Source organism: Nothobranchius furzeri, chromosome 10, assembly GCF_043380555.1.
Source record: "Nothobranchius furzeri strain GRZ-AD chromosome 10, NfurGRZ-RIMD1, whole genome shotgun sequence".
Lineage (NCBI taxonomy): Eukaryota > Metazoa > Chordata > Actinopteri > Cyprinodontiformes > Nothobranchiidae > Nothobranchius > Nothobranchius furzeri.
The window spans coordinates 36,047,844-36,062,478 of NC_091750.1; the positions used below are offsets into that span (position 1 = coordinate 36,047,844).

Sequence of the window (14,635 nt, forward strand, 5' to 3'; positions counted from 1 at the left end):
AAGGAGTTGGAAAAGACGATCAAGTCGTCTAGGAAAACTAACACTTCCTTCAGATTAATGTCCTTCATACACTTTTCCATAACCCGTTGGAAAGTGCTTGGAGCATTTGTTATTCCTTGTGGCATACGGTTAAATTCATAAAACCCAAACGGGCAAACAAAAGCAGTTTTAGGTTTATCCTTTTCACACATCTCTATTTGATAGTAACCTGACTTGAGGTCCATCACAGAAAACCACTGTGATCCAGCGAGAGCAGAAAAGGACTCCTCCAAGTTAGGCAGGGCATATGCGTCGCGAATGGTTTGCAGATTAAGCTTTCTATAGTCTATACATAGACGTACCTCACCATTCTTTTTCCGAACTACCACTATTGGTGAGGCAAATGGAGACTCCGACTCTCTTATTATACCGGTTTCCAAGAGGGCTTCCAAATGTTTTCTCACGGCTTCATAATCATGTGGATGGATCGGCCGAGATTTCTGTTTGAATGGGGTCTCGTCTTTTAAGTTGATGTGATGTCTTATCTGTTGTGTATGACCAAAATCAAGATCGTGGTGCGAAAACACATCGGAGTAAGTGTTAAGTTTGTTGGTGATCCTCCCTTTCCATTCTTCGGACAAGGGCGAAGTACCGAAGTCAAAACTGAGAGGAGGGTTTGAAGGTGAAGTCTGTTGCTGCGAACTACACGCCGCAAGTACTTTCTGATCACTTTTGTCAGGTTCTGGATATGGCATAACACGATCGGCTTTAACTAACTCAGCGATCACACAGTTAGTGGGTAATGTGATGTCATGGTTAGTTTCGTTTCTTAGTACAACAGGTACTTTGTATGGACCATGTGAAGGTAAGGAAATGAGGCAACAGTCTACAATTATACCCCCTGGTAGAGAACCATTGGTGGGTTGTTCAATGAGTGCATAAGGCTCATGCTTGTTTTGGCTGGGTTGCATAAACCCTTCTAGTAACAGTTTTTTATTTGCAGGGAGAACTTCTTGGGTTCTCCCTCGAAGCTTCACCACACCAACTCGTCCATCTTTGCTTTGTTTTTTTCTGACTGCTAAGGCTTTTAGCACGTGTTGGTACCCATAAGAGAGTGCCTTGGAATCAGGTAAGTTATTGGCAGACAATTGCTCATACAAAGGATCGAGTGTGTTTGTGCCAATGAGTAGTGGTGTATCAGAGTTTGAGCTTATATCCGGAACCACTAACGCAAGGGTAGGTAACTCAAGTCCAGACTGATCGAGCTCTTTTGGAAATGTGACACTTATCTCTATGTATCCTAAATAAGGAACTGCTTGACCGTTTGCGCCCTCGACTTCTAACAGATTACTGATGGGTTTAATTGAGAGGTCAGGTAAGTGTTCTTGGTAAAAAGAATTGGCAATGGTGGTTACCTGGGACCCTGAATCCAGTAAACAATTACATTCAACACTGTTAACTGAGACTGTAGCTGTGCATCGCCCACCCACTAATCTTTTGGGAAGTTTTGGCACTGAATGAGCATGAACTGGCTTGCAAAAAAGTCTCTCTGTCCTTTCCTTAGAGGGACTTGGTTCTACTTTAGCACCTATCTGTCCCACGATAGGAGCTTCTACCGGTTTAAAGGAGGAGACTGAGCAATTGGCTTTGACATCTGCCACTGATGCCTATCTGTCAGAGCTCAGGGACATAGCTGCGCGTAGCAATCAATCATTTAAAGACCTTCTAATGGAGGAACTGGCAAAAATTGGGGAATCTTTAGGAAGGGATACCCATGCATCTGAACCAGTCACTGAACCAGAGCCAATGCTCCATAGTGACCAAGTTACATATTCCCTGCCTTTAACACCAGAAGTTAACTATATGAACAACTCAAAGGACAATTGTCCACCTACAGAGACTGGAAAACAAAACCCTTGCATTCCACCAAATCTTTTAAACACACCTGAGGTTAAGGTTCTAGCTTCTGGGTTACATAATTTTCTGCCTAAAACTGTCAGTGTTGTGCCGTTGTCAGGTAAAAACTCTGCACTGCAGTTGAATTTAAATCCGCTATCGCTATTGGCTAAGAGGTACCCTAGAACGTTAGCTGGTACCATATGATGTCACAATGTCGTTGTGAGCCTGTGTGTGTGTGTATTTGTTAGCGGCTCCGCCCTCTCGGTCTGCGAGGCAACAGCATTTGTTGCATTTTTCAAACAGGAAGTGGGAGTGGAGTAATACTCTGGTAGGGGGTGACTTACTCTTTAATTAATGCATTTTTAGATCTGGCAAATAAAAAGTTTTGTGAGCATAGTGAAGAATTTAGTGGCTACAGAACTGGAAATTTGGTCAGAAGCCGGTCTGATCCGTCCAGGCTACCATCTTGGTGTTCTGGTTTCATATGGGTCGGGTTTAAAGTTACATCCACACCAGAACCCAGGAACTCATAACTGAATGTTCTCCTCCATCAGATCACACGCTCTCAGTACCAGAATGGCCTGATGGCGTCTCGTTTGGACAGCACGCCTCAGTCCCCCGAGAGCGGCCACAACATATGCCACCTGGATCAGGTGACTCCCGCTGCTGACATCACCATCACTGACCTGGACGCAGACTCCGCCCCTCTGGAGAACGGCCCAGACGAGACCACGCTCCTCCTCCTGAACGAGCAGAACTCGTCACCCTCAGCCAACCACCACAGTCAGCTGGAAAATAGCGTTTGACCTGGAACATTTACCTGATCATCCCACATTTGCACACGTTCACTACAGCGCTCCATGTCTGCCGAGGAGGCGGGGCTTACAAAGGCATGTTCATTCAGCTGACTAGACCCAAAGAGGCGAGCCGTGTGGGGGTGTGTTCTGTAAATATAAAGGGGTGCAGCAGAAATACACACCAAACACACACTGATGAGCCAAAACATTAAAACCACCTAAACACAGGAGCTCTGGGAGAGCGGCAGCTTTTGGGATTAGAAGGGAAAGTTGGCTTTATGAAGGTAAAATATTTTATTTGCAGTAAACGGCGTCTGTGCTTCCCGCTAAAACACCAAACATGAAATTAGTTAAATTTAGTTGTTTTTGTTTCTCTTCTTGTTAGAGGATGCTCTCCATCCTCAGAGAGTTTTTTGGGTGGAACATTTGAATATCTAAAAGTGTTATTTTAAGCAGGTGAGTCAGCCTGTCTCCTAGTGCGCTTTAAATTATAATTTTTTTGTTTTAATGTTTTTGCTCGTCCTTAGAAAAATAAATAAATACCAAAGCTGTATTTGTCACTCACCAGTGATCACCAACAGACAATAAAAATCTGGTTCTATTTATTGACAAAAAGCATCCAAAGGACCAGAAAGCCACGAGTTTCTTCCTCCGATTGTGTCGCTTCCAGTTCAGAGACTCAGGGAGCCCCTCCCCCCTTTTCCCGCCTTTCTGTGTCCCGTTAGCGTGATCAAACTCCAAACCCACCGCCGGTTATCTGCCTTCACCCATGAGCATCCATTCAGCTGGAAGACAAAGAAAATCCCAGGTTGGCGGAGTTCACACAAAGTAATATATGTTCCGTAGAGATTTATAGTGAAATATTTATTGATGAACTCTGAGAGAGACGGAAACATAAGAGGGAGGGATGACAGCAGTTTTTATCTTCTTGTTTTCCAGAGAAAAGATTCAAACCGTTTAGTTTTTGTGTTCAAGACAATCAATCGGAATCAAATTAATGCCTTAATTGGGACACCAGGGTTAGTACCGGAACACGAACGGATAATTACCGGAACACGAACCAGGGTTAGTACCGGAACACGAACCGGGATAATTACCGGAACACGAACCAGGGTTAGTACCGGAACACGAACGGATAATTACCGGAACACGAACCAGGGTTAGTACCGGAACACGAACCGGGATAATTACCGGAACACGAACCAGGGTTAGTACCTGAACAGGAACTGGGATAAGTACCGGAACACGAACCGGGATAATTACCGGAGCACGAACCAGGGTTAGTACCGGAACACGAACTGGGATAATTACCGGAACACGAACCAGGGTTAGTACCGGAACACAAACCGGGAACTGCCCTCCTCTCACACTCCTGAAACTGGTTTGAGCAGAGATCTGGAATCGGTTTTCATGAGAGAACGGAACCTGAGAGCAAAAAGACTTTTTTATAAAAGGGTGACTCTCTCTTATATATTTTTTATTTTTATTTTTTCTGTTTTTGTGTTTGTGACCAAAAACATCCCAGAAACCCAAAGTGGAGCGCAGCTTCACCTCCTGACTAGACAAAACTTTATTTATTCACATTAATGTTCAGACTTCTTTCTGCGAGGGGCAAACAAAGACCATATTTATGTGATTATTTTGCATTTTGTTTAGTAAAACTCTAATCATTATGCTGGTCTTCAGCTGAACGGTCAACAGTTCTGTATATTTTATGACCGCACTCCCGTTATATTTTACTGTACCTTAAGAGGAAATGTTAAGATAAAATTGTCCTAAAACGTTTGACTTTTCCTTATACTGTATTTTTATTGACTTTGTGAAGAAAATCTACAGTCCCGTTTTTTCCACTCATAAATGAAGAAAGGAACCTGATTTTCAGATTTTTTGTTGTGATGGCAAACATTTTTTTAATATACTTTGAATCCACACACTCCTTGTTTTTTATCCATCCCTTAGCAGCTGATATCATTTCAGCTCCTTTCTCCTCCTATATATAAAACTCTACTCACGGGTGAGTCCTGCAGTTAAGGTGGATTATTCAGCTTTTCCTACATTGGTTGATTCACACAAACAACAATTTGAAACCTTTAAAAAAAACACATTTTTATTCTGCTTATGTCAGAGAATGATGTCACAAACTCTCATGAAGCTGAATGTTTGTGCCTAATTAACTTGTAGGTTTGTCATCTCGTGTTCTAAAAGAGGAAATGAATCATTTGACAGACGTGTTCTTTGTATTTCCACCTTAAATCTGAAACCGAAACATCACAAGATGATTTCATTTCTCTTTTTTTTCTTTCTTTTTTTTTATGCAGAACTTTCTGAGTCTAATTTGTGGATGTTTACAGACTCTAGAAGGGTCACATGTCACAACTTTTCTCAAGAATTAGGGAAATCGGGAAATCCTTACTTTTTGTGTGCGCGGGTTCGTTTCTGCTGGTGTAACATGAGAAAAACGTGCTCCGTTCGACACAAACACGATCCCAAAGAACTGTTTTAGCAAGTAGAAGTTGTAGATCCCCTTTAGGCCACGTTTTTGGTCAGATGTTCAGTTTACAGGACTTGAGTTGCAGCGTTGCCTTAATTTTTTAATCTTAAAAACACGAGCAGTGTTTAAATTATTTACTTGTTGATGCAGGTTTGACTGCACAGATTTTTAAAAAGGAGGTTTGAATCTGGAGTTTAGTAGACTAAATTTGATGATATTATTTTAAAGTATTTTAATGCAGTTGTTTTATATTTTTGCATCGACAAAGAAACAAAACTTGAGACAGCTCTAGATTTTCCCCCTACAGGTGAGGAAGCTGCTGCTGCACCTTCTCAGGTGAAATGAGCTCTGATGCCTTTACTGTTTCAGCTTGCCTGTGGGGTTTTTTTGTCCTCTGATAATAAAAATAAGATGCTTCGTTCTGTTGAAATCACAAACAAGGAGCATTTTATTTCTGTGCCTTATGAAGCTTTTTGTTTTGCCATCATGGCTCATTGTTGGGTTAAACTTAATCTTCAGCTGCAGCTGGGTCTAACTTCCTTTCATCAGTCTGGATCTTTATGGTTTTTTTTAATTCATCTTCCTATTTTTAGTTTCCTTTAAGTTCCTGGTGTAAACACTTCATGTAAACTTTTTTTTGTGATATTTCATTTTTAGATCTGGCCATTTTAGCCACCAAACCTCATCTTTAATTCACATAAAAGCTTTTATTTTTGTAAGTTGATCCAGAGTTAATGTTTGAACTGCTAGAAAAAGAAGTAATGGCATAAATTAAGCAAACTTTAACAAAACCTATATTTGGATTTTGAAAGCTCCTGCCCCGGGTGTAAACACCAGCTTGTGTAAAAATGTGAAGTAATAAACAACTTGTGAATTTATAGGCACAGAAAACTCCCACATGAGGCTTTATTTAGTCCTTTTTCCTGTTGGTTCTGCGAAAAGTTCCTTTAAAATGTCCTTTGATGAGAAATCAGATTATTTGTTGCACTTTCACATGAAAGCAGTGTTTTCCCAAATAAGAGAAATTTGCCAAAATTGCTCTCTCCGCAACGCTGTCGCAACATTTCTGCAGACCATGATTTCAAAACCTGCCTTTCTGTGGCGGAGCAACGCTTTCAGTGACTCGGCAGATTTTATGTTCATTCCTGAAGTATATTAACACGCACACATACACACTCCCATTTCAGATGCTTTTCGTGTGTGTGTGTGTGTGTGTGTGTTGTCTGTAAACGGGGATGGTCCTTTCTCTCACACACACACAGACTTGCTTTAAAATGGTTCATTTTTGGCATGTGTGTGACTTTTTCAATCAGTTTAATTTTGTACCTCAGTCATTGATTGTGTTGAATGGTTTTTGGGGGCGGGAGGGTTCGGTTGATTGTCTCTGGAACATTTTAAATGAAAAACAGGAAGATGGTTGTAAATACTGTTTTATAATTTCTGTGTTGATGAGTTTTGAAGATGAAGAAAGTTGTTAATAAACCTGAGACAATTTCTCTATGATTATTTGGGATTATGTTTTGTTGGAATCGGTGTTTATTAGATTAGACAGCATTTGTGGTGTTTGAATAATTGTTGAACATTAATAGTTTGGGCTGAATTGTGTTAAAGTTGCCCCAGAACATGGTCATAGGTTCAAATCCCGGCTGCAGCCTTTCTGCGTGGGATTACCACGTTCTCCCCATGCGTGGGTGGGTGTCCTCCCACAGACTGAAACATACGTGTCAGGTGAAATTTCCCGTGCAGTGGGCGTTTTATAAAAACGTGTGGATTTAAAGAGTTTTTCTGTGAATTATGTTTTTGTTTTTACTCCATAAGATTATTTATTGGAACTCGTAAACAAGAAAATGAATGAAAAACGGCCATAAATGATTTGTTCTAAAAATGGCCTGTATTTAATATAGAGCCTAAGAGTTCTACATCCCCCCAAGGCACCTTACAACACAGCCAGTCATACGCACCCTGGTGGTGATGAGCTACAGCATAGCCACAGCTGCTCTAGGACACGCTGACAGGGACAAGGCTGTCAAGCACCGGCACCACCCTCCGACCACCAGCAGCAGGAAAGGAGGGTGAAGTGCCTTGCTCAAGGGCACAGCGACTACGTGGGGACACGGGCAGGCATTTATCTGCTCTGCCACTGTCACTCTATTGGTGTGATTTTAATACTACTAATAGTAAAACTAGCGTTAATAGTATTTGTAATGGTAATAATAATAAAATGTGTTGTATCTTAAGCTTAGCATATTTCTCTAACCAACAAGATTTCCTCCTTTAATCCTGATGCAGGAAGTCCTTCTGTGCCACGCTGACTTCCTGCAGAAAGGAAAAACAACCTCTGATTCAACAACAGTAACGAATAACGACCTCTTCGTCGTGTGACGCGCCGAGCCACGAGGAAATGAAGCTCAGATGTTTTTACAGAAGTTGCTTGAAATGTCAACCAGAAAAATTCCCAAAGCTGCTGCTGGTTTCATCACTGGGAATTTTGTTTGTTGAAGCAGTTCTGCGACTCCAGACGGAAAACCGGCTGTAAAGGTGGAGCGAGGGCGTGTAAACAAACAAGATGTGATGAAACAGGCCCTCGATCAAAACGTGGGCGGCTCCAGAAACCAGCTGTTGGGTTTATTGTGACGTCTCTTTGTCGCTGCTTTGGTTTATTGTGAGAAAGTTGGGAGGAAATCTGAAAGGTGAGTTAGCAGAGGATTACCGCCGTCCCGTAAATCCTCCTCAGGTTACAGCAGGTTCCTCCCGAAGGTTTCACTCAAGCAGAACTACGAAGATATGAGAGTTCAAGGCCGACAGGTCAGAGGCAGAAGCACAAACATTTAGATGGTCAGATATATGACTGACGTTAATTATTAAGGTTTATTGGGAATTCTTAGTTTGAGACAAATGAACATGTGCACCACGGCTACATCAAAAGTGAAACTATTATAATTGTACTGATGCGTTTGAGTCAATCAATCAGATTTTATTTATAAAGCGCTTTTCAAGCAAAGTGGTACTCAAAGCGCTTTGCAGAATTAAAATGACCCCAAATTCCCATAACCGTTTAAAAACATTAACAGACATATGCACACACACACACACACATCAGTAAAAATTTATATTCGGCTGAGTCCAGATGAGCTAATTAAGGTAAGGCAAGGAAACTCCATCAGAGGAGCCATCTGCCCCGGCAGCATCTGGTGTTCCACACTAAGGCCCTGTCCACACGTAGCCGGGGAGCTGCCAAAACGTAGATATTTTTCTACGTTTTGGCCTGTCATCCACACGAAAACGGAGTTTTTTCACACGAAAACAGATCTTTTTAAAAACTCCGGCCAAAGTGAAGATCTGCGTTTTCTCCGTTTTGGGTGTCTGCGTGTGGACAGACAAAACCGGAGTTTTAAGGTCCGCAACGTCACTTTCTGCGACAAAAGAATGCTGACATCACGTGTGCGACCTGTGTTTACACTAGCCGACAGCATGGATGCCCTCAGAGCTGCGCTCGCTTTATCAATTGTCCAAGCGCTTTTTGCTTGTTTGTTTTTGCAAGCGGAATTACTGCTCCTTGCGGAAGACCACAGACGAAGGACGAGGTTAAGAACGGGGGACGTACTGCCGCCTACAGGTCTGGCATGTCTTTAACAACGTATTTATCCGGGTACGTGTGGGCAGAGTTTTTTTTTTAAACGAGGTGGTGTGGATGCAAGTTTTTGGAGGGACGGATATTCGTTTTTTAAAAAAACCGGCTACGTGTGGACTAGGCTTAAGTCAGGGCGCTCAGAGGAGGGGGAGCATAGACCCCACCTCCACTCAAACACTGCCTGTAGAGCGCCCAGGAAGCAACAGTTGACCACCGCCCCCGGGGCAGAGGGCCCCTACAGAGAAAACACTGGATTACAATGAGTAAAAATATGAAAATAAAAGAGCTAATATAAAAGACATAAGTAAGAAAATAAATAATAAATAAAATCATATAGACAGTAAAATAATTATATTATTAAATAATGAAACAATGCTAAAATATAATCATATAAAACATGCAAAGCCAGTAATAAAATATAATCATGTAAAACGAGAAATAAAACTGTAGTAAATAATTAGATAAATGCTAACCCAAATAGGCGGGTCTTGAGCCTGGACTTAAACATGAAGTTCTCTGCGGCCCTGAGCTCCTCCAGCAGATCGTTCCAGAGGCGAGGGCCGTGATACTGGAAGGACGCCTCGCCGTGAGTGTGTGTCCTGACTTTAGGGATGAGCAGGAGACGCCTGCCAGAGGAGCGCAGAGGCCGTGAGGGTTCATATGGTAAATTCACAAATTGTCTAAATTGTGTCTCAGATGGTTTTCAACAAAGTCTCCAACCTCTCCCAAAGTTTTCTCACATTTCTCTCACTTCTGACTCAAATGGAGCGAGGCCTGTTGGAAACCAGGAATCCTCGTTAAGTCGTGGAGAAGAATGAGTTGATTCAGTTTTCTGGAAGTGGTTAATTAAACCACTAAAAGTGTGTCTACTTTCATATTTCTACAGGTTATGTTTCTCATACATGTTTAAAAAGACCCTTGTTGACTGCCGTAGATTTATTTGTTATTTTGATGCAAAACAAAACAAAAATGTTGATAATCATCATGTCAAAAAGAACGAAACAAACATGGACGACATGATGAAGGTGTGCTGTGGTCGGGGTTCGGGGGTTCAACTCTGCTAAGTTAAAATAAATAATCTTTACTTTCACAAATTCTCTAAGCTGTTAAATCCTTTATTTGGAAAAATGTTTAAAAATCCCAGAACAATACTTAATTTTTATTTTCATTTATGTCAGATGTTTAATATTTTGTCATTTCTGTTTTTTTTCTGAACCTCTTCAAACAAACCTTTTAATAAATCTGTTTTGTGTTTCCGACGTGAGCTGAAACCTTCGGACTAACGCTTAAAGGTTGTTGTGGGTTTATGTTTCTCAGAACTGTTTTTGTCACTTCGCTTGTTGCACACAGACTAACTGAAACGGAAATTGTGCAGTCTGGCTGGACCAAGCGGGTCTGGGAGGACAGAGGGACCGGACCTGTCACGTTTCTATGGCAGGCGAACAGAAAACTACAAGTTTGTCCTCCAGCATTCTAATTCTACAGTGGCATAACCAAAGGGATGAGCCAGGTTTACACATACATTTAGTTTTATGATTTCCAACACTGATACATTAAGGTGAAAAATCACATGACACATTGTTGTCACTGAACCAATCAGAACCTTCACGTCTGAAGCATGGCAGAGTCTCTGTGGTGTTTATTTAATCTGTCAGCTTTGATTTGTCCAGAATCATAAACATCCAGATTAGTAAAACAGTCCAACGCCATTTTAAGTTCAGTATTCAACAAGATCTCCAGATCCCCTGAAGTTCACCGCATGCTAAGTGAAGTATGGACCGGCCATCTATGCTTTCCTTTTTAAGCTAAGAACCGCCAAGCTGGGAAATCCTGTCGTTGTTATCAACAAACAACGGTTCCTTCAGAATAAAAGCTGAACCCGCTGACCCAAGGGGGGTCCCTTTTGACGCTGTGAAACACCTGTCGCTTTTTACCTGGAGACTATCCAAAGACTGGTTTGTCGTGTTGTCGACGCCGTTTCATCGGCTCCAGTACCAGAGGAGGGACCGTGGACCTGGCATCCTGATATCACTGGAGGGTATGTGGATGCGACACAAATGGCGTCTCATGTTGTTTTATGACCACGGTTCAAACGTTGATCAGTTAGGAGCAAAACATCATCTCTCCCTCAGACTCGCTTCTCCGGATCGGAGGTTCTGAACTGACATCGCACCAACACACACTCCACCTCACATTCCATTCCACAAGCATCCATCGTTAGAGAGTTTTTTCTGTTAAACTGTTTAAAATCTTTTAGATTATAAATTTTCTTAAACGTTTGAAAGTCTCTCTCTCTTCTCTCGTCTCTCAGTTCGTGCAAAGTGTTTATTTAATTTCCCTGTAATAAAAAGAACCAATCTTCTGATTTAAATAGCCCAGTGTCCATAAGATGGGATCCATAATCGATATGGATCTTTAATGTCTATGGTCAGTAATTAAATTGTAACTCTTTAACTCTACACAGGTTTGAGTCCCGCTCAGTCTGTCGCTGCCATTGTGTCCTTGGGCAAGACACTTAACCCACGTTGCCTGCTGGTGGTGGTCGGAGGGACCGGTGGCGCCAGTGCTCGGCAGCCTCGCCTCTGTCAGTGCGCCCCAGGGCAGCTGTGGCTACATCGTAGCTAATCACCACCAGCGTGTGAATGGATGAATGACTGTGTTGTAAAGCGCCTTGGGGGGTTCCAGGACTCTAGAAGGCGCTCTATCAAATACAGGCCATTTAAGGCCCAAAGTGATTTGATGTGAATTAGTGACGATAGTGTAGGAGAGCTGAAGCTGTTGCTCTGAGGCAGATTCCCGTCCCCATCAGGAAGTTAGACTAAACAATTAAAGCTGAGTCATGATTCAAGAAGGAATTAAAGCATCACACCCTTGGGTGCATACACACACACACATTTGCTCAGGACCTGATAAAAATTTCCCCTGCTTTTGTTTTATTAGATTATGAAACCCTAGACTGTCCAGCGTGGTTCAAGCCTAACTCGGGGTTGTTTTTACTACCAAGACTATTTTTATCTGCCGTTTCCTTTTACTGTAGAATAAAACTTTCTCAAGTTTCCAATGATTTGTGGCAGAAGCGTTCAAACTTTGTAATAAAATTGCCAAAATGTTAATTAAAATTTGCAAATAAAATCCTGAAAATACTGTTAATAACCCAAAAATGATGTATCATGTTTTGCTTCATTTTCAGTTACTTGTGCTTTGGGGGCTTTATTTACTTTAATTAAAATTTTCCTTTATTTATGCTTTAAAACAATCTAGTAACTAAATATACTCTAAGTGGCCGAGCTGCTAAAGTCTTAAAGGCTCAGAGGTAAAAAGGTTTATTATACGTTTGCGGATCAACCGCAGCTTCTTAGGATATTTACAGCAGCTGATGCAGAACCAGATGAGATTCAATCTCACACACACACACACACACACACACACACACACACACACAAAAGAAAGAAAGAATTTCCTGCCTGGATCCAAACTCCCAAAAATGTTCTGCATCCAAAATAAAAATCCTCATTTCACCAAAGCATCTATTCAAGGATCCGAAGAGCAAGTAACGCTAAAATAATAACAGTAATTGCCAATAATGTGTACGTACCACACGAAAAAGTATGACCGTTTCAGTCCGAGGAGTGGTTTGGTGGAACAGCTTAGAGGAAAACATAAATAGTGTTAAACTGTTGTACAATTCAAAATATTATATAGAAGAAAACTTTTGGGAAATGACTAATGTGCTAATGAATTATGATAGACATTAAGAACTTGGCAAAGCAATTAAAGTCAATAAGATCTAAATTTGATTTTGGATTTTATTTAAGATGTAAAAGTAAAGTGTTTATATGATTTCTTGCTGATGTGAAAATTAAAGTTTTGCTTATTGATTTTGTTTATGATGTATGTTTAGAGATGTTTATTTGGATTTTGGAAGATGTTGAGGGATAGGGCAATGAAAAGCCTCGAGCTTCTCCCAGTTCCCCTTTAAAGAGCTAGTCCCCCCCAAATCAACTTTTTTTTGCTGATAAACTATATAAAAGAGAGTCTAATCATGCTGTAGATACATGTAGTCAATAAGTTGGCACGTTAGTGCATCTTTGTTCAAATTGTGATATTTTGCTTAAAACTATCAGTGTTGCGCCCTCTTCAGGTAAAAACTCTACACTACATTTGAATTTAAATCTGCCATTTTTTTATTGGCTAAAATGTATCCTATGATATTAGCAGGTTACCATATGATGTCACAATGTTGCTATGAGCCTGTGTGTTCATTTGTTATTGGCTCCGCCCTCTCAGTCTGCCAGGCAACACCTCATTGTGGTGCATTTTTCAAACAGGAAGCGGGAGTGGAGTTAGACTCCAGTAGGGGGTGACTTACTCTTCAAGGACCAAAGAGGAATCTCTAAATCCTCTAAATAAGAAATGTATGCTTTGTATTTGATTTTAATTTGCTTGAATGGTCTGAAGTGAATAAAATAAATAAATAAAAATGACATATTCATCATAAAGCTGAATGTAAAGGAGTTTTGTGGTTTAAACCGGTGTTACGTCCCCGACATGAGATGGTAAAATGTGAAGGATGGGGATAACATAAAAACTGGCGGAGGAGTTTAAAATGGGTTTATTTGTACAAAAATGGTAAAAACACAAGCAAACAGATCCCTCTAAAAGGTTAACATCACGAATTATCAACTATAAAAACACCTGGTAGAAACTTATATTAAAAGTTTACTGAAACAGGAAGCGGGAGTGGAGTTAGACTCCAGTAGGGGGGTGACTTACTCTTTAAGGACCAAAGAGGAATCTCTAAATCCTCTACATAAGAAATGTTTGCTTTGTATTTGATTTTAATTTGCTTGAATGGTCTGAAGTGGATAAAATAAATAAATAAAAATGACATATTTATCATAAAGCTGAATGTAAAGGAGTTTTGTGGTTTAAACCGGAATGAATGAAGTTACCTGTGACGGACGGGCTGCTACGAGCCTTTGTCTGGACTCAGATAGGAAGCAGATGTGTGTGGGTGTGTGTGGGTGTGTGTGTGTGGGGGGGGGGGTGCACGTGGATGCCTGGGCCGAGCTGACTGAGATTACTGTCTTCTGTACAAAGCAGAACCATGCCTGCAGCAGCCGGACGGTCTAATCTGAGTGTCGGCCCTGCAGGCATGATGATGTCATTCAGGGCCGTGAGCAACCCGCTTTTGTAACTTTCTAAGTGGCGCAATTTTTTTGTTTTCCACATCAAAAGAACCTCAAAACCCCAAAGAGTCACCTAAAGACGTGAGAAGGTTAGGAAAGACCAGCAGAGAAAATCTGACATTTCCTCTGATGACTGTTCTCAGATCAGGAGAAATCTGGAACTTTTAGGCTTCGACCTCGACTCACCATGAGTGAGGGTTAAGCGTCGGTTAGATTACGAACAGCAGCAAACACAAAGCTAGGAGTTGCGGAGCTGTCAGACATAAATGTGTCAAAACCGATCTGTGGAAACCAGAAATGTCTGCTGAAGGAACTGAATGTGAAACAGTTTCAACTGTGTCAAAATCAGAAGAAAGGAGAGAAACTTTTACATTTTTATATTCAAGCTCCAGACTTTAAACCAGAAAATCTGAGTTATACAAACATAAACTCGTAAATCATGCTCCAGTAGTTTCATCTTATGCTAAGATGCAATAAAACATGACTCAGATGAAACAGATGGAGAGAATAACACTGATGCAGCGGAGATAAGACCGAGGCGTGTCAGGAGCGTGAGAGTAAAATCCAGCCACAGTCAGGGGAAGCACCATTGTGCCCGGGAATGTCTCCCTCTCCAGGGAGAGCTCCAGGACGGAAGAGAAGAGCTGAT

The 14,635-nt window shown here is 41.3% G+C and overlaps 1 protein-coding gene across 2 annotated transcripts in view; it reads left to right on the plus strand.

The window, feature by feature from the left end:
* LOC107386183 (metal transporter CNNM4) overlaps positions 1-2,852 on the plus strand; it is a 58,480-nt gene extending 55,628 nt beyond the window's left edge. For both annotated transcript variants that reach the window (XM_054730320.2, XM_015960417.3), the window contains one exon: positions 2,433-2,852. In XM_054730320.2, coding sequence (XP_054586295.1) covers positions 2,433-2,684 — 252 coding nt within the window. In that variant the 3' untranslated portion in view covers positions 2,685-2,852. The remainder of the gene's footprint in view (positions 1-2,432) is intronic.
* The last annotated feature ends 11,783 nt before the right edge of the window (positions 2,853-14,635 follow it).